We start from the raw sequence: 17,747 nt of genomic DNA, 5'->3' as shown, positions 1-17,747 counted from the left end.
CATTTTATTTTCAGCTGTCATTTGCGTTAACTCCCCTGGACAGAAAAGAGACGATCGTATCATACGTTTTTAGTTGAAGCCAGGCGCGCTTTTGAGACGGCACTCACCCCGATCTTTTGCGGCTAGTATGGAAATATTACTGAATGTCCAAAAAGAAATTCAGCGGCGACATCCGCGAATGCTTTTAAACAGGTTGTTGTAAAAAGAACATTATAGTGTACTCTGTTCGGGCAATTAGGGTGTTTTCACAAAAACTAGCAAAAATTGGGAGTGGCGTGATCCGCGTCCACACTCCTCGCCATCCTAATATGTAAATGGTTTCAATATGACTAGCTTTTAATCAAACCCTGCGTACATCATCGAGAAACTATAATTTCGTCGTGACCTTTAGACCACGACGTGTAGATTAACGCGTCAGACCAATGAGATTGCAGGTATTCCAACCATTTCTTGAATTCTGAACGTGCTCACATTAAAAATGAAGCATGCAAATATCCTCTCGCCTGCAGTCGTCATCGATTCAAATTCCCATGATTTGCCTTAAATACCTTTTGCAGAGTTCGGAGGGTGTACGTTACCTTAACCGCAACTAAAACATGTCACTTTTCAGCCGCTTGCGCTTGCGTGCATGCATACATGCGCGCGCGCGCGCACATACACACAAAGGGAGAAATAAAATACTGTAATATGAAAAGCGATGCACCAAGGAAGCACTTGATTGTATTTGTTTATTGTGTATTATGCAAGAAGACATGCAATGAATCCACACAACTGCAAGTCTCAAATAATACGACACGCCCGATACCGATACACTGGTCAGTTTGCCAAGAAATATGTCCAATTCTGCTAGCTACATTCAGGAAGCGTCTCAGCCAAAACATCCTATTTATTTTCTGATCCCTACAACTTCATCACAATTGTGTGAAAGGGTGGGAAATGAAAAGTGAAAAGGGGGGGGGGGGGCTGGCATTTAGTAAATTCTGGAAGGGGGTGTTCATAATCATCTCCCTATGTGCAGCGGCTCCTGTAAACCTGACCCCGAAGTCGAATGATGCAGTTCATAGCAACAGTGGTAATTGCCGCAACATAAATGTCGCCCCGTGTCTGTAGTGGGTTACTGATCCCGTATAAGGCGGGTGGTGGCTTCTGACCGTTCATGCTCATCGTGCGATAGCCGGTTAGGATGCTTGTTTGGTGATCTGGAGTATTGTTGTTCTTGTTTTCTTGGCAACCTGGAGAGATAATAATAGAAAATGCCTCATGGGCCGATAAATGGCCTCAAGCCTTCATAACCGGGGATCAATGGCCCTATCGTGACTGCAGAGCTCTCTCTTTTTTTTTTTTTCTTTTTTTTTTTTACTGGGCACAATAAGAATTTCCTACCACGGTTGACCACGACTAGAGCCACAAAGTAGCTCATTTAGTGGCTCTATTACTGTGTTGTGTGATTTATTGGCGTAAGGGCGCCTTGAGGCCAAGGAGCACCAAAACATTTAGTGGCTCTAACCACGACATTCAAGTTTAACTAGGACTTTTCCAATTCTTTAGGGTAGCTTGGGCATGTTGACTGATTATAGCAACATAAAACAGCGCAAAAGGACGAGGACGAAGAGGAGCAGACAAACACCAGCGCTGATGTTCGTCTGCTCTTCTTTGTCCTCGTCCTTTGTGCTGTTTTACTTTACTAGCAATAATTGATTTCACTTAATCTTTATTATAACATGTCTCAATTTTTTTAGAAAGAGAGGGCACACACGGGGGAGTCGCTTTTTGCAATTCCGCCATGCAACGAGGAAGTAGCCTTTAGAAAGGCTGTTTTGTTGTGAGGCGTCCGGAGTAACACTTGTCACTTCTTTCTTCGGCTGTCGCACTTCTTCAGGCGAGTGTCCAGTCACGTACAGCATCACTGGTTCACAAATATGCTGTCACACGTAGCTGGTACCCGTTGCAGTGGCTAAGGCATTGCGCTGCTGAGTTCATGGGTGAAAAACAAAAACACCTGTGTGTAGAGATTTCGGCGCACATGAAAGATCCCCAGGTGGTAGGGGGCAACTCATAGCACAGGTGTAGCTTTGGTGCGTAAACCCTCCATCAAAAAAAAAAAAAAACTTCATACCCAATGACTTAACGGACCTGAGATACAGCTGCTCGCATCCCAACGCTTTTCGATGCACACTTGGACTTGGCAGCTTTCGCCTTGCAGCTCAGCTTTCGCAGGGTTATCCGCAGTCGCAGCATGAGGAAAGATGAAGTGAGGTGCTTTCCCAGTTGATGGCATTGTGGGAAATCATTTGGCAGTTGGTACGAGTCTAGGGTTGCCTTTGTGAGAGCCGGCAGGGAAACGTTCAAAGCATCATGCTCGAAACTCCGGAAGACGGTGTCTGCATGCGTCAACAACCTGACCACGTGGGCTGAAGGACGTACCAAGGGGTTCGGCTGCGACTGTGCCCGGTACGACTTTAGCTGCAAAAGTTGGTCGCTTTCTGCAATGGGCTCGTCCTTCAAATACGCCTTGCATGTGTTGCACAGTGCGTACCGCTTGCTCACACTGCGTGTGATGTACCCCGACAAGTAGACGAGAGATTCCATCTCAACGTCGTCAAGCGGAGTGGCGTCATCGAGGAAACTGTCGTCTAACCGAACCTCCTCTCCTGCTTCAAGGCTCTCTTTTGACGCTGCCTTCACCTCAAGGAACTCCAGCAGGTCAACACTGTCATCGATCTGGTAGCTGCCCTTGCGGCTAGGCCTGAAAAACTGGCTCAACATGATAAGCCGCAGGGTCAGCTTGAACTCTAGAGCCCTGGGCACTGGGTTTTTCGCTCGCACGCACGAAAAGAGATTTTCCAGGGCATCCTGAGTGAGTCGGCACAGCAAGACGAACTTGAAGTTGTAAACACTCAGGAGCTCGTGCTGCAGGAGGAGGGCACTCGTTGTACTTATCAGCACGCCGGTTTGCACGGGCTTGAAGCAGTCTTTCTGTTTCTCGTTCCGTATTGAGACACCAGAAAACATTTCCATGAACTCCTGAAGGAAAGCCACGGCGTCTTCATGTGACGTCTCCTTAAACAAGCTCATTGCTGTGCCGATGTAGCGGGACGTCATGAGAGTGAACCAGCGGAACACCTGCTCCACAAACCACGCCGTGGTCAGTGCCTCTAATGGGAGCAATCCCATTTTCACGAGTACCCGCATTGCTGCCCCCACACTGTGGTTGAGTACGGCGACAGCTGACGACACACTCATCTTCTCGAAGTGGTTCAGGTCGAGGTAGCCAGCCTTGAGATGAGGCGCCAGCTTTAGGTCCCGTTTCGCATCTTCCTCTGCCAGAAGTTTAATGTGCTCCACGGATACCTGCGAGGTGCAAAAATAGCATAAAAAAGGATGAAATGCTAACAGCTGCATGTTTCCGGGGGCTGTTGGCAAAAAACAAACACTTGTATGCCTTAATTTAAAGCTTGGTGTGAAACTCAACAGGGCATGTAACAGATAAGGTTAGTCAAGCCTCATAAAACTGCTACAGCTAACTTATCAATAATTGAAAGGTACACTTCAGGCAAGGAAGCTTGCTTTTAAACAAAAAGATAGCATTGTACAAGACTTCAGGCATTTATTCTGTGCCAGAGGGTACAATACTTCTTTTTATTAAAGGGGTACTGACACCAATTTTTGGTGCTGATATTATTGTACACTTCGTTTCCTTTACCCACCAGGATACCCTGCGTAAAGTATGAACAGCATGCGTCGCCTGGAACATATTCTAAATTGATTGCAAATGTAGAGCCGACGAGACTGCTGTGCTGGTGGCTTCCACCGAAATCGACATCGTGTGACATCAGGGTGTGGTAGAGCAAACGAGGTGACGTAGCCGCGTGCTCCCCTACTCCGTGACGTTCACCTGGCACCCGACTAATGGCAAGGCGCAACCGTCTGGCGCGTGGATGGAGCGTCACAGGTTTTCGCATACCCACGCGATGGCGCTGGCCCCGTTCAGCGGAAACCGTGACGTCCTAGCGTACTTTTGGCCGCCCGCGAACTCCGGGCTTTTTGAAACGGCAGCCGGTGACGGCGGTTTTCGCTGCGTTATATTTCCTCATTTATCGTCCGCTGCTGTATTTGAACTACTCTTTCATGATAGTTGGCCCCGTAGGCCTCGATCTAAGCAATAAAAACATGACGTAAAATTTTGGGGTCAGTACTCCTTTTAATTAGTAAGACAAATGTTTCCAATTTTTCTCCCATTTTTGCTTTCCACGATGAGGTAAAGGTGCCTTAAAGAACTACAAGCACCATGAAATTATACAGAACCCTCCAAAATGACATGCTATTTGATAGCTCGTGTTCCTTCAAAGCATTAAAGTTGAAAAAAATTACTGAGGTCCTTTACGTTTATGAACCATCGCAATAAGCAGATACTAAGACTGAATACTTTCGGAAAATGCATTTTAGCATAAAAGCACCTTTTGCGCTTATACCTACCTCTCTTGTTGGGAGCTTGTACTTGGCAACAGTCTCCTTTGACAAGAAGATAGACTGTCCCCTCACCAGGTGGCCTCTAATGTTTTTCAAAACATGTGGTGCGTCAGCCAGAAAGTAGAGTTGCCGGTTGGTGTTGGCTGCGCACGGTTGCCTGCAGGAAACTACGGGTTCGGCCACCCGCGTCGCACGGATGCCGCAGCATTTCCAAAGGGCCTTGTTGCTCGACCCCATGTCAGAAATAACCGCGTCCACATGGCAACCAGCAGCCTCACACTCCTCGATCACTCGAAAGACCACATCCTTCAGGAACGTGCCATCAATGGAGTCCCCTGCAAGACAATTGAATGCAACAACACTTTGAACAGGGCACAAGTGCATACAGGAGCTTTGTGAACACGATGCAAGCCATTTGTGGACGTAGCTGGTCAAAAAAGCAGAAATTACGCCCCAGCACTAGGCACAGCGCTAGCTGAGTTGGGATTCCTGGCTTATACCCATGCTACACGGGCGTTTGAAATGACATTCGAGTCAAAGGGCCTTCGAAATTCCAAATATCATTCGAACTGAAAGGAGTTTCGCCGATCTACACGGCCAATTCTCAAAGGCAGTTGAACGCTTCCTCGTTCACCCGCCATGTTTTGGTGTCGCTACTGCTGCACAGTTTCGTTCTCGTAACTTGACAAAAAAAATAATTTTAGAGTTGACACCATCGCGAGTGATGAAACTGATTATAACCTACGAACGCACGCAAAACATGCACAAAATAGCATGGGCACTATGGCTTCCATAGTTTTTTTTTTTTTTTGCATTGCCGGTGTGGAGACTGCAAAGTTACCTTTTAACCGTAGTTTGAGCGATAGGAAAGTAGAAGAGGTGAAAAATTATTAAGAACATGCTCTTTGAAAACCAAGTTTACCCTTTTCTGTAACTGCGGCATGCAGAAACTGCGCCCGAGAGTACAAACGTTCATGTTTCAAAGGCCTTTGAGAATCTCAAAGGTCGGTTGGGGTGCTCATTTGACTCAAATGGCATTTCAACCCAATGCCTTTGAAAAGCGCCGTGTAGCAGCTCAAAGGTGGCTTTTGAGTCAAATGACATTTGGTTCAAAGGCCTTCGAAACGCCCGTGTAGCACGGGTATTAGACACTGCAGCATACTGTGACAGAACTTTTGAACCTCGAAATGCTCCCTACAACCCCTTGAACTGCCCTCCTGATGATGATTGATGATTAATAATGGTATCCCCTTTGTACCGGGGCGATGACATGAGTCATCTCACCAAAAGCATAGTTAACTAGGTTGCATAATGTCTATATTTAAAGGAGTACTGACACCAAATTTTGCCTTTTGGGTTTTTATGCTGGAAACGGTACCTCTTCGGCCACTAATTATGAAAATCGATCCAAAAGCGGCCAGAAGCAAGCATAGAAATAATTAAAACGCAGTAATTTCAAGCAGTTTCGGTTTCGGTCGCCGGCAGCGCAAACGGATGTTCAAGAGCTAGTCGGAGTACGTGACGTCACACTGTGGCCGCCGCAAAACTGCAGGTGATAATGCCAATCGAAAACCCGTGACGACGCGCGTTTTTCGTGACCACCGTGACACCAGCAAACGTGACCACCGACAACAGCAACGCAGGAGAGCGTTTCCGGTTCTAGAAAAAGCTATACGACGTCACCCTCAACCGGCCGGTTCACAGGGCACGGAGTACGTGTCGTCACGATGATAGCGATTTCGCTAGTTCTGGCAATCTGAGGAAGCTCGCGGCTGGGGCAATTAAAAGGGATTTTCGCTGTGTTTCCGGCCACCGATGGCTGTCAAAATTGGTGGGAGTGATCTCCACAAACTACTGAAGCCAATTACGTAATTTTTAACGATTCTGAATTTGGTGTCAGTACTCCTTTAACGCTATGTAGGATGAGCTCAAAATAAATTATGTTCGTTACAGGTGGTAGCTGCCCTAGGCTATAATCCCCTCTCCTCTCTTCTTCCACCAGTATTCCAATCTCCTTTTAGTGACCTCTACAGCCTTGTAATTGTCTCTGCGCTACATTTAAATCCGAGGGCTTCGGGAAGGCGAATATTTACGTTATATAGATTTGGATGGATACACTCACATTCCAACACAATGTGTTGAATCGTTTCGGTTTCATTTCCGCAGACCACACATACCCCATCATTTTGCGCATACTTGCCCACAAAGCTCTTTGTTCTCAAGCAACCTGCTCTAGCCTCAAAAAGTAACGCCCTGCCCTTGGAATTATCGTAAAGATTTTCCTTTCTGATCTCAAATTTCTCTGCCCTGTACATCTCTAACGGCGTTTTCGATTCCAGTTTTTCCTTCCATTTATTCGTCTCTGTCTGCCTCGCTTTTTTGATAGCCTTGGCTGTCTTCGGTACGAATACCTACACTTAATTCTCTCCAATACTAAATTCTGTCCTATACTTAATTCTCTCTCTCTCTTCTCTCTCTCTCTCTCTCTCTCTCTCTCTCCCTATCTCTCTTTCTCAGCAGTGGAGGAATGGTGGCCCACTTGTACCCTTTTTATTAAAGATAAATACATGTGGACTTGGCGTCACCACCTTTGTGTCCACTGCAAATGTATTGTTAAATGATTGCTTGCTTAATATTTTTGTTAGAAGATTGCACTTACCTGTGAAATGATAGGCAACAACTTGTTTCCAGCGGGAGGATAATCCAGTCAGCATGACGACAAGGCCGTGTGTTGCGTACACCAGCTCGCCTTCAGGCCCTTGTTTTACAAGTGGGGCTGTTGCCAGGCCAATCGGCTTCTTGACTGTAGGGTCGAAGTCGAGACCAGAAGTCAGCTGCATCTCGTCTATGAGAAGGGCACAGTGTCGCTCCTCTGGCTTCATCGTTTCCAGCTTTGCCTTCAAGGCTGGAAGAAGCTCGTTGAGGATTCCTTAAAACAAAGTAAAGGCAATCTTGTAGTGTGCTTGTCATAAAAAACATGTTGACAACATATGAACACTGGTACACCAGCATACACACCGGGTTCAAATTTGACATCCTCAATGCGTCTTTGCAGTGTCCGTTCAGATGGAAGAGGTAGGACTTCATCCTTCAGGAGCTCGTACCCCCTGGTGCCACATGCGAGTCGCACCTGCAGGGCCTTTTGAACCGTCTTGTCGGACCACCTGTTGCCACGTGAATCAGGATGCCCAACATTCAAAACCTGGTCAGGAGCTAGGTGTGGAACCTTGTTGCCTGCAAGAGAACGGAATGCCACAAATAAATGCGACAACGCACTTCACAAATTCTAGTTTTATTGTGGCAACATTAGGGTGAGCAGAAATGCAGTCTTCAACATTATTTTTACAAAAAGCTATCATTAGAGCTACTAACTGAGCCTTCAAAATACAATTTTAAATGTGGCCCGTGCAGTGCCACATTTAAAAGGTCATGAAGACAAAGTTAACTTTATTATGAAAGAACCAGTATTTGGCAACTCACTGAACTCCATTCTAGCCCAGAAAAACTTTTCAACAAGAAAAGGTATTGACGAACCTTAAAATTTTGCTTTCACTAGAGTTTTTGTGATTAAAGATAAAATGCTCACCGATAACAGCTTCCAACTGCTTTTCCAGCTTCCTGGTCTGCTTCTGTTGCAGATCCAGCTTGCGCTTTAACTCCTCAACAGTAGCTTCGTGCACACACCTGGGTCCACTGCACGGAGCCTCCTGTAACATATCAAAATTTTGAAAACACCCTTGAGAACCAACACAAAAGCAGCTGGTAATCACTTGTAGCCTAAGCACATTTCGCGGTAACTCTTGAACACATGCGGGCAAGTTCATAGGTGCGTTAAAGGGACACCGAAGACAACCAACAAGTTTGTTTCAAATGAAAGTATTACCTTCTAATAGCAATCTTAGCATTTATTCGGTGCCAAAAGATGCATTAATTGCTGATAAATCACTAATCAAACAACACACTTCCGTTCCTCATTTCCCTCACAGCGATTCGATAACGCAAACGGCCGGCAGCCGTTTGCTTCACGATGAACCGGAAGCAAGGGAGGCAGCGGTGGTGTATAGCTTCGGGCAACCGAATACAAGGCTATTACGTACCAAGCGGTTTCGTCCGTTTGGGTCAAATCAGTCGTGCTTTCCTGAACTCCCACGTACTTTGCTGTTCATGACAACTAAGCAAAATGTTTCTCCATCGGACGTGCGATCAGGTTTGATGCTCTGTTGAAGACGAGCACATAAGCCGTGTGACAGTTCTAACCAACTGCTCGTGTGCACAAGCTCCATCACCCGCTGCTTGCACAGCACCGCGCACCTATGTACGAACACCAGACATTTCCTATGCTGGAAGTAAAGAAGCCCTCGTTGGGAAAGAGGCAAATAATACCAACGTTATTCGATATAAGATCCACTCTCGTCCGCCTCGCAGCGTGCGTAGCCCACTTGCATTCGCTCATTGCACACTCACCCACAAATACTTTCGGGCTTGAAGAAGAAATGTTTGCAGGATGATCCTCTGGCTCACTTAACCATCTCATGACTAGTCTCACGTCGTCTTGGTTGTTCCCATTATTCCGTCTACCGCTGTTCCCGACCGCAGAGGAAACAAAAGCTTTCCTCTATGCGCGCAACATGCATGCAATTGTGCCGCAACAAATATCACAAATGCTGTAAAATGCTTGCCTATGCGGTGCATACTAGTAGTTGGTAACTTGAAATCAATTGACTTTAGCCAAAATAGGCATACTTACGTTTTTTACTACAGCAAAAGCACGCAGAAAGGTCATAATGATACATGTACATAGAACCGTACAAGTGAAGTGCCACACAATGAACCGGTCGCGCAATCGGGTATTGCACCGAAACCGAAACCGATTTGTTGTCGTTTGGGGTCGCTGCGTAATCTATCAGTTGGGCTTGTATCATATTGTTTCTAGGCTTCTTTCTGTTCGTCGACGTGACACTATAAAAGCTTGCTGTTAAAGGAGTACTGACACCAAATTTTACCTTTTTGGTTTCTATGCTGCAAACAGTACCTCGTTGGCCACTAATTATGAAAATCGATCCAAAAGCGGCAAGAAGCAAGCATAGAAATGATTAAAACGCAGTAATTTCAACCAGTTTCGGTTTCGGTCGCCGGCAGCGCAGATGGACGTTCAAGAGCTAGTCGGAGTACGTGACGTCATACAGTGGCGGCCGCAAAACTGCAGGTGATGACGCTAATCAAAAACCCGTGATGGCACGCGCGTTTTTCGAATCTGCTGTGATGGCACGTGGTCTGCATTGGCCCGCCCGAGCTTGCGGCGGTGACTGGGACGCGGGAAATTCGAAAAGTAATTTGCAAATTCGTGTAATTAGGTGTTATTTCCCGTGTTTAATGTTTAATTGGAACACATTTGAGTTCGTGTTTGTTCAGGATGTTTGTCTTCCATTGGTTTTTGAAAGCCTAGCGTTACTCTTTTGCCATTTTGACGAAGTTGAAGATGCCATTGACAGAAACCGTCTGGCGAAACGAGACCACCGACAACAGCAGCGTAGGAGAGCGTTTCCGGTTCTAGAAAGGGCTTTACGACGCCACCCACAACTGGCCGGTTCACAGGGCACGGAGTACGTGTCGTCACGCTGAAAGCGATTTCGCTAGTTCTGGCAATCTGAGGAAGCTCGCGGCCGGGGCAATTAAAAGGGATTTTCGTTATGTTTCCGGCCACCGATGGCTGCCAAAATTGGTGGGATTGATCTCCACAAATGAATAAAGCCAATTATGTCATTTTTAACGATTCTGAATTTGGTGTCAGTACTCCTTTAAGTTTTTATAAACTTAGGAAGGCGTATTGTTTTAATATTTTTCACACAATTTTAACCACTTCCGGTGTAAGTTGTGCGGAATAGCCAGTGGTGGCGATACTTGTTTTTACGTTTTTTCAATTTTCTACCTTATTTTAAAGATACGCATAAGAATGGTATATTCGTGTTCTCTGTAAGCTATCGATCTAGAGCAACTTGTATTTTGCCTTCAGTGTCCCTTTAACATGTTGCACGCTTACACATGGTCTCAGAAGCCAAGATAGGCAGTTTTTCATACCGTTTGGACAGCCTGGTCAGTTGTACCGGCAGCACACTGTTGGTTGCTCGTTGAACAGCTCCCATGCACTCCTCTAGCTGAAAATATACGCATCGTGTTATAAACTTGCTTCTGCAGCAGATGTGCAGAAATACTTACACCTGTGAGCTTTGCATCGCTCCCCATACTAGTTCACTTACTTGGTTCATCAGGCATAGATGTTGAAAAGTCCATGGTCTCAGCCTCCACAGCACATGCACCTGTTAAAAAAAAAAAAAAAAACATTACTGAACATTTGTTTTTTCTCCCTCCTTGCTCATGCCATCATTTTTATTGCTGGTTCATGAAAAAGCCCCTTGCTGGAGTTTAGAGTAGGGAGGGCATGGAAAAAGCAGTAGTACAGTAACTTAAAAAAAAAAAGTTGCCTGAAGGAGGTGGAAACCGAAAACGCTGGTATTGAGATTTCGCTGCACGTAAGAGACCCCCATGGTTTACGTTAATCCATAGCCCTCCACTGCAGAAGGCCTCATGACACAGGTGTAGCATACATACGTAAAAACCCCAAAGACAATTTTTAAAACAAATAAAAGTTTCAGGCTTGAAGTGGGGCTCTCGTGCATAAGACACGATGGCTGGTCACCCCAGATGCCATTGTGCTCTGCTCAACCAGTCCGGCTATTTCTGCACGCTTTCTGCAATGTGTGCACGGAAGGTTAGAAACTAATCCTGGAACGCCTTCACCCAAATTAAGGGGGATGAGTCAAGGCGCGTTAATGCAACTATGGTGCTGCTCCACCTGAACTAGTTCATGAGAATGACTTTGTGAAACCAATTTTTATGTGAAGTACTTTAAGCATTTAAATTATTACTGCATGCAAGTGCTTTGCACCGAACTTGACAACTTTAATTCAACACCCACTAATAGCTATGTTCTTGATGTACATGAAACGGCTGCTGCGGCCACCATGTTCTTGTTCTGAATGCGATACCTACCTGTTTGTACTTCCACTTCCACCGTAAGCAGTGGCACAACGTAGCCATCCCCTTGCATGACGTCAGGTGAAGGTGCCCTCACTCCTGAAACTTCAGCCGTGCTTGGGGTTGCTGGAAAGGCAACAACACATCTCAGCTGTGGCACAATGGTCCCTTATATAGTTGTGCTAGGAGTGGCTGTTCTGCCTCACTAATCTAATTTTCATGACAGCGAAATATAAGTACACTTGGGATTTATAAACTGGCCTGCAGCCCAAACCACGGATGATTTGTCTCAACGAATTTATGTGATTCTGACTTCCCCTTCATTTTTAAAGGAGTACTCACACAAAATTTTTACGTTGTGTTTATATTGCTTAGATTGAGGCCTGCTGGCCTAACAATCATGAAACAGTAGTTAAAATGCGCATGATAAATAATGAAATATAATGCAACGAAAACCGCTGCCTTTGGCTGCAGTCGAGAAAAGCCCGGAGGGCACGGGCGGCAGAAACTACGGCGTGATGTCATGTTTTCTGCTGAACAGGGTCGGCGCTATCACGTGCGCCCATGCGAAAACCTGTGATGCTCCATCGGCGCGCCACATGCTCGCACCCTGCCATTAGCCAGGCGTTGTTACGTGACGTCACGGAGTTGGGGAGCACGCGGCTCGTTCACTCTACCGCGGTGTGATGTCACACGATGTTGATTTCGGTGGAAGCCTCCAGCACGGTTGCCTTGTCGGCACTGCAATTACTATCAAATCAGAATATGTTGCACGCGACGCATGCTGTTCATACTTTACGAAGGGTATCCTGGTAGGTAAAGGAAGCGAACTGTGCTATAATATCAGCACCGAAAATTGGTGCCAGTACCCCTTTAAAAGGTATATGGAAAGGGTGATTCTAGGCGATTCCAATGAAATGACATTGCCCTACATGAAGGACTGGATCTTTACGCTCCTCCTCACAACAGCTCACTAGGTTCGTGATGACGCTTCTAATGTGACTCCACATGTTAGGAGAGAGTCAGATTAAATGCCACGGTATCTCATGAAGGAAAAAGTCGTGATTTCACCCTGTTTTTGTTTTCACTTGTCACTTCTGTGTGCACCAAGGTTAAAAGTCAATCTCTCATACAGTCGACATCACACTACGTATGAAAATCAGTGCTTGCGCCCCTCAAGAAATACTTACTCGGGTTGTTCTGTAGAACTCCGATTGCAGCTCCAGGCGTTCGGGGCTGCACAACACACACCTGGGGAACACAGACCTCGGGTGGGGCTCCTTGAGCGCCTGTGATGGCTGAAATGCCTGAAAGCACAAAATGTGCTCCAAAGTTACATCTCATTGCGACGATGTGTAGTGCTGCATTCCAAAGTGTAGCAAATGACAAAGTACTATGTGCATCACGCTACACACCATTGTCTGGCTTCTGGGCGATTATGCTCCTCGATCTCCCCCGTGCATTCTCGCAGGCTGGGATGGTGGGCACCGCGTTCCACTTCAGCAGCTTTCGACCATCAGCTCGGTGTCCTTCATACTGGTCAGCTTCAAAGTGGTCCTTAAGAAAAATAAGTCCACATGACGATGGCTACTCAATCAAAGATTTGCAAGTAACATTTAACATGAACACAATAACTTTTCAAACTGCTTGGTACGTGGAAAGAACACATTCAAATATAATAAGGGTGAGGTAAATTTCGATTCGAAGTTTACATACCACAAGTGGCATTGATTGATTGATTAAACTGGCAAATTCATAAAATAAATATTCATGCAGTAAATAAAATGACTCCGCAGCTATGCGGCAGTGATGCAATTGCCGCTTCAACGATGCTTTATTACGGGCAACGAGGCGTACGGGTCTGATCGCACACGCAAGACTTCCATGCGTTCATTTGGTGTCAGCGAGCAGGACATTTGGATTAGTGTCACTAAAGTTTCGCTGCTTTGTTCAGCGGCTCCAGCTGCACAACACTATCTTTTGAGGGAAGCGAACCACACGAAGCGCGTGCGTACTCTATACGGGCGGGGCTACAAAAAGTTTTTTTATGATCGCGCCAGCACAGTAATGTAAGGGGGAAAGTTGCTCCTTAACGGTAGTGCTTGGCCGACTCCGATCGCGTAGCCGTACGTTTAGGCTCTGGAATTTTCACTGCGATGGTTGCATTACAGCTGTGCTTGAAATAAACTCACCTCACAGATCCTCGATGATGGAGTAGGCTTAAAATCGTCGCGACCGACGAGTTGCAGCCACGCACGGAGTCTCTCACCGGCCTTTTTTCCCAAGGGAAAACGCATGAGCCGCTTTCCATCGTCGGGCTTGTTGCAGCAGTGGATCACGGAACAACAAGGCATCGCAAAAGGCTCATCAGGCGGCGAAAAACGTGGAAAAAGCACCCGAAACAGGAGCTGAACGACTGCGACGGGTCGCTTCAACGTCCGCGCAGCAGAGGCAAGCCACAGGGCAGGCACGGGCAGGCCGAGGCGCGTCCAGAAACAAAATGGCAGCGCCCATGGGTAAACAAATGTCACGTGGTACAGACCGACCAATGACAATCGTGGCGGCACAAAACAATGAGAGAAAAGAGTGTCGATACTCTAAAAGCCTTTATTTAGTGACACTAGTTACGTCCGCTCTCGTTTGGCGACAACAGCCTCTGCAGGACCTGGCTCGAACGTGGCGCAGCTTACCGAGACAGAGAAACACTGCTTGTGATTCGTCTCAGCAATGTGGTGCGTTGTAGCAAGTACATAGAGGAGTTGAATCATCGTCGCGTGTCTCCAGTGTGCCTTCGTGAGCCGTGATTTCAAGGTCAGAAAATAGCGGCCGGTTCTCTTTATGAGCAAAATCGTCACCGATCACGAGCTGAGAACATCGTGACAGCTTCTAGTGCTATCGTGATTGCTTGCGTAAATTGTGGCAGTGTAAACCAAACTATCTGGCGAGATATTAAGTAGCTTTTGCTGTACTGCAATAGCAGTGACAAGTTCCAAGCCTTACGCTTTTGAAAGACGAAAGCCTTGTGTGTGCTGGGAGAAAAGGCGGTCGCGTCGGCAGCGTGACCGAAAAGTGGTCACGAAAATACAGCATCAAGAGTGCGGAGCGACCGCCGCACTCAGGGGAATGAACGACAGTACAGCACAGAAGAAGAGAATAAAAAAAGGGACTCGTCGTGGCGAGGCGGAGGATGGTAGACAGGAAAGCGCTCGTGTCTAGCCTTACAAAGGCCATACGTACGGCATGTGCGCCTGCAGAAACCTTTGCCTATTCATCAGCCCAATTACTACCAGCCAGTGTGCAATGACCTGGAACCGACTGAATGGTATGGACGTGACCCTGTTGTAGTGCGAATGAGCCTAATTTCGTTATTTTCATAGCAGGTGCGTAATGTAGTCCCTGTTTCATAGTAACAACTGCAGAGGCTCTGGGGTGCTGGTTTTGCGTCACAGAGCAAAGTGTGTGTGTGAGTCGATTCATGGAATATTAAACGAATCACTTCCTGGATGACAACCAACCCAGCAGTAGCGGAGGTTGTCTTGTAATTCAGTGTGAAGCCTCGGGTAATGTATAGGCTTGGAATTATCCCAGCCGTGATTGACGTGGACTGAGTCACAGAGCCATCAGTATCTACATGTACGATTCTGGCGTATGTGTCTGCCAAGATAGCCAGAGCTAACTTTTTGAGACATACTGTAGCCAATAAGACTTCTTTATAATCCACAGGATATCCAAATGGGATTCTCTGAAACCACCATTGCGACGTAACCTGGGGCTGATTGGTGGTTTTGATAGTACCCACGGAGTATTCTGCGAAATCATGGTTGGGACGAAACCTGAGGGACCCATACCTTTATGACGTACAATGGCTCACGAAAAACTACTTCTAAATGACTTTGTCAAAAAGCGTATAATGGATGGTGTTCATGCCTTGTGAGACATCGAAGGGTGACCCGGAGTGGTTTGATAAAAAAACTGCATCCCTAAAAAAAAAAACAAAAAAAAAACACGTGCCTCGGCATTCGTGCCCAGAGTAGAGGTACATCGTGGTAGGCCCAGGCATATTTTTAGGGCCAGCACTAGCAAACTCTGCAATGTGCATCGGGATGAAGTTTGCAAATTCGGAATGACTGGCAGGCTATAATGAAGACATCCCAAAAGAAGAGACCGGTATAACTGAGGAGCACTCTAAGATGGGCCCCAGCTCATTTCTTGTAGGCTGCGCAGAATGCGCACAAGGATTGCATGTTAAGGATTCAGCGTGGTGACATGCCTTGTTCACGACGGACCATGGTCTACGGTCACCCCTGAAAAATAGGAGGTTTGGAAGCTGATGTTTTGCTGCTCAAGATGCCGGCGGGCGGCTTTATCGCTCAATGAAACTATTAATGCCTTCCCAAGCGTCAGCCAATACAGGTATGTGCTACGCATCGCAGCCAATCAGAGGTTTAGGAGCGGCTACGCTGCTACAGACGCCGGACGCTGGGTTCTTGGCTCAATATTTGTTATTTGGTACCCACAGCGCCCATGTCATTCAAGTAAGGGAAGGGGGAGGTGCAAAAGGGAACAAACACTTAAATTGACACAATTGGGGCATTTAATTCTGTCCTATTAATAGGCGGGTGCGTGAACAATCTCCAAAGGAGCGCGAATATACGAATAATCAGACTTGTGCAAAAGCGACCCATGACACTTCACCGAATTGCATTAACTCCAAAACACTGTAGAACCTACTTTACACTTAAGACGCGTTACAAAATAGCGGAAGTAAACGCCGCTAGAGACAGTAGCGGATTTTTTAAAAATCTCTGACGAAGTGTAATTTTGGCAGTGACAGGCTAGCAGTTGATGCAACAACGATTCTTTTCTGCCCACAGCCACCGTCATTAAAAAACCGGGTCATCTCCATTAACGTGATACCTAGGGAGGAGCGAAGCATGCAGTGCTCAAGGAGCGAAGCATGCAGCGGAGCATGCAGTCTCGTGATGTATCCTCTCAGCCTACATTACTTTCGTTATACTGCGCTTTTCTTCATTCCCATATTAATTACTGCATTTCCTCTTGGGCATTACCTACAGCACCCACCTTGCCTCCCTTCAAACTATCCAAAACCAGTTTATTTGAATACTTACCCGCAGTCCTTACCGTAGTGATGCCAAAGCATTCCTTCTTGAGAATACTTTAAATAGTGAAAATCGTTTCAAATACAAGCTTGAAATGTTCTTGTTTAACCAAATTAACAACCAGCTTCCTGTGTGCATAATCCCCGAATGCACCCTACAAAATAGTAACTTCACAAGGTTTGCACGTAATCACAATTTTATTTTACCTCTATTTCATTCCACCTACGGGAAACATGCAGCACTTTTCACCGGAATTCGGCTATGGAACACCATACCACCGGAAATCAAAATTTTCCAATCTATTGGTGAATTAAAAAAAGAACTGCAAACTTTCTTCACATCCATGGCACATTCAGCATAATTTTGATTAGTTTTTGCTTTTCTTCACGTTTTTTACCTTTCTACTTTTCCTCCCTTTCTCCTTCATGCCAACCTTTACACAACCTTCTGCTGATGAAGCACTTCATGGTGGTTGTTGTATATCTCTGCAAATAGATGTGGTTTCTTTTTTGTTCTCATTTTTGCTATTTACCAACTTGTAACAATCTTACAATTACTTATAAATGTTGAATTACCGTTTTTTTTTCTGTATAGTATGCGCTTTCTTTGCTGTTCTGTTGTCAAATGCCTTGTGTTGCCTACGATGTATTTTATTATTTGTTTTTCGCTAATACTGTTTGCTGCTTCAATTATATTTTTTGGTGTTCACTAATATAGGAGGTGTCGATTCAGCCTGTGATTATGGGACCTCCTTCTCTATACAGAAATTTTGTTTTTTATCAATTGCCTAATAAAATCCTTTCTGACTCTGATTCTGATTGATTGACTGTAGGGTTTAGCGCGCCAGCGCAACGCAGGCGATGAGGCGCGCCGTAGTGGAGGGCTGCGGAGTAATTTTGACCACGTGGGGATCTTGAACGTGCGCCGAAATCTCGTACACACGGGCATTTTTACTTTTCGCCTCCATCAGAAAATCGGCTGTCGCGGCCGGGAATCGAACCCACGTCTTCGTGCTCAGCAGCACAACGCCTTAGTCACTGAGCGACCGCGGAGGGTTGACTGACTCTGAGTGTCCCGGTGTGTTCTTTTAGTACGCGTTTTTGCCCATGGAGATGAAACGTT

The 17,747-nt window shown here is 46.1% G+C and overlaps 1 protein-coding gene across 1 annotated transcript; it reads right to left on the bottom strand.

Moving 5' to 3' along the window:
* Positions 1–1,783: 1,783 nt before the first annotated feature.
* Positions 1,784–14,123, bottom strand: LOC144179659 (uncharacterized). Its single transcript, XM_077708096.1, has 11 exons — positions 13,698–14,123; positions 12,921–13,062; positions 12,696–12,812; positions 11,521–11,631; positions 10,728–10,787; positions 10,549–10,625; positions 8,057–8,177; positions 7,489–7,704; positions 7,130–7,399; positions 4,477–4,805; positions 1,784–3,351 (listed from the first exon to the last, which is right to left on the bottom strand). The coding sequence occupies exons 1-11, from the start codon at positions 13,857–13,859 to the stop codon at positions 2,125–2,127; spliced, it is 2,832 nt and encodes a 943-aa protein (XP_077564222.1). The 5' UTR covers positions 13,860–14,123; the 3' UTR covers positions 1,784–2,124.
* Between the last annotated feature and the right edge of the window lie 3,624 nt (positions 14,124–17,747).

Source organism: Haemaphysalis longicornis, unplaced genomic scaffold (assembly GCF_048455015.1).
Source record: "Haemaphysalis longicornis isolate Haplotype H1 unplaced genomic scaffold, Haemaphysalis longicornis Haplotype H1 scaffold_4, whole genome shotgun sequence".
Lineage (NCBI taxonomy): Eukaryota > Metazoa > Arthropoda > Arachnida > Ixodida > Ixodidae > Haemaphysalis > Haemaphysalis longicornis.
Note: the sequence above shows the minus strand (reverse complement) of the source record. Positions and strands in the feature narration are given on the sequence as shown.

Excerpts from the sequence above, each read along its gene's own strand:
- LOC144179659 (XM_077708096.1), bottom strand. The coding sequence starts at position 13,859 with ATGCCTTGTTGTTCCGTGATCCACTGCTGCAACAAGCCCGACGATGGA. Across the intron at positions 12,813-12,920 it reads CGCCCAGAAGCCAGACAATG|GCATTTCAGCCATCACAGGC; the intron begins GTGTGTAGCGTG and ends TTGTGCTTTCAG. Across the intron at positions 7,400-7,488 it reads GGATGTCAAATTTGAACCCG|GAATCCTCAACGAGCTTCTT; the intron begins GTGTGTATGCTG and ends CTTTGTTTTAAG.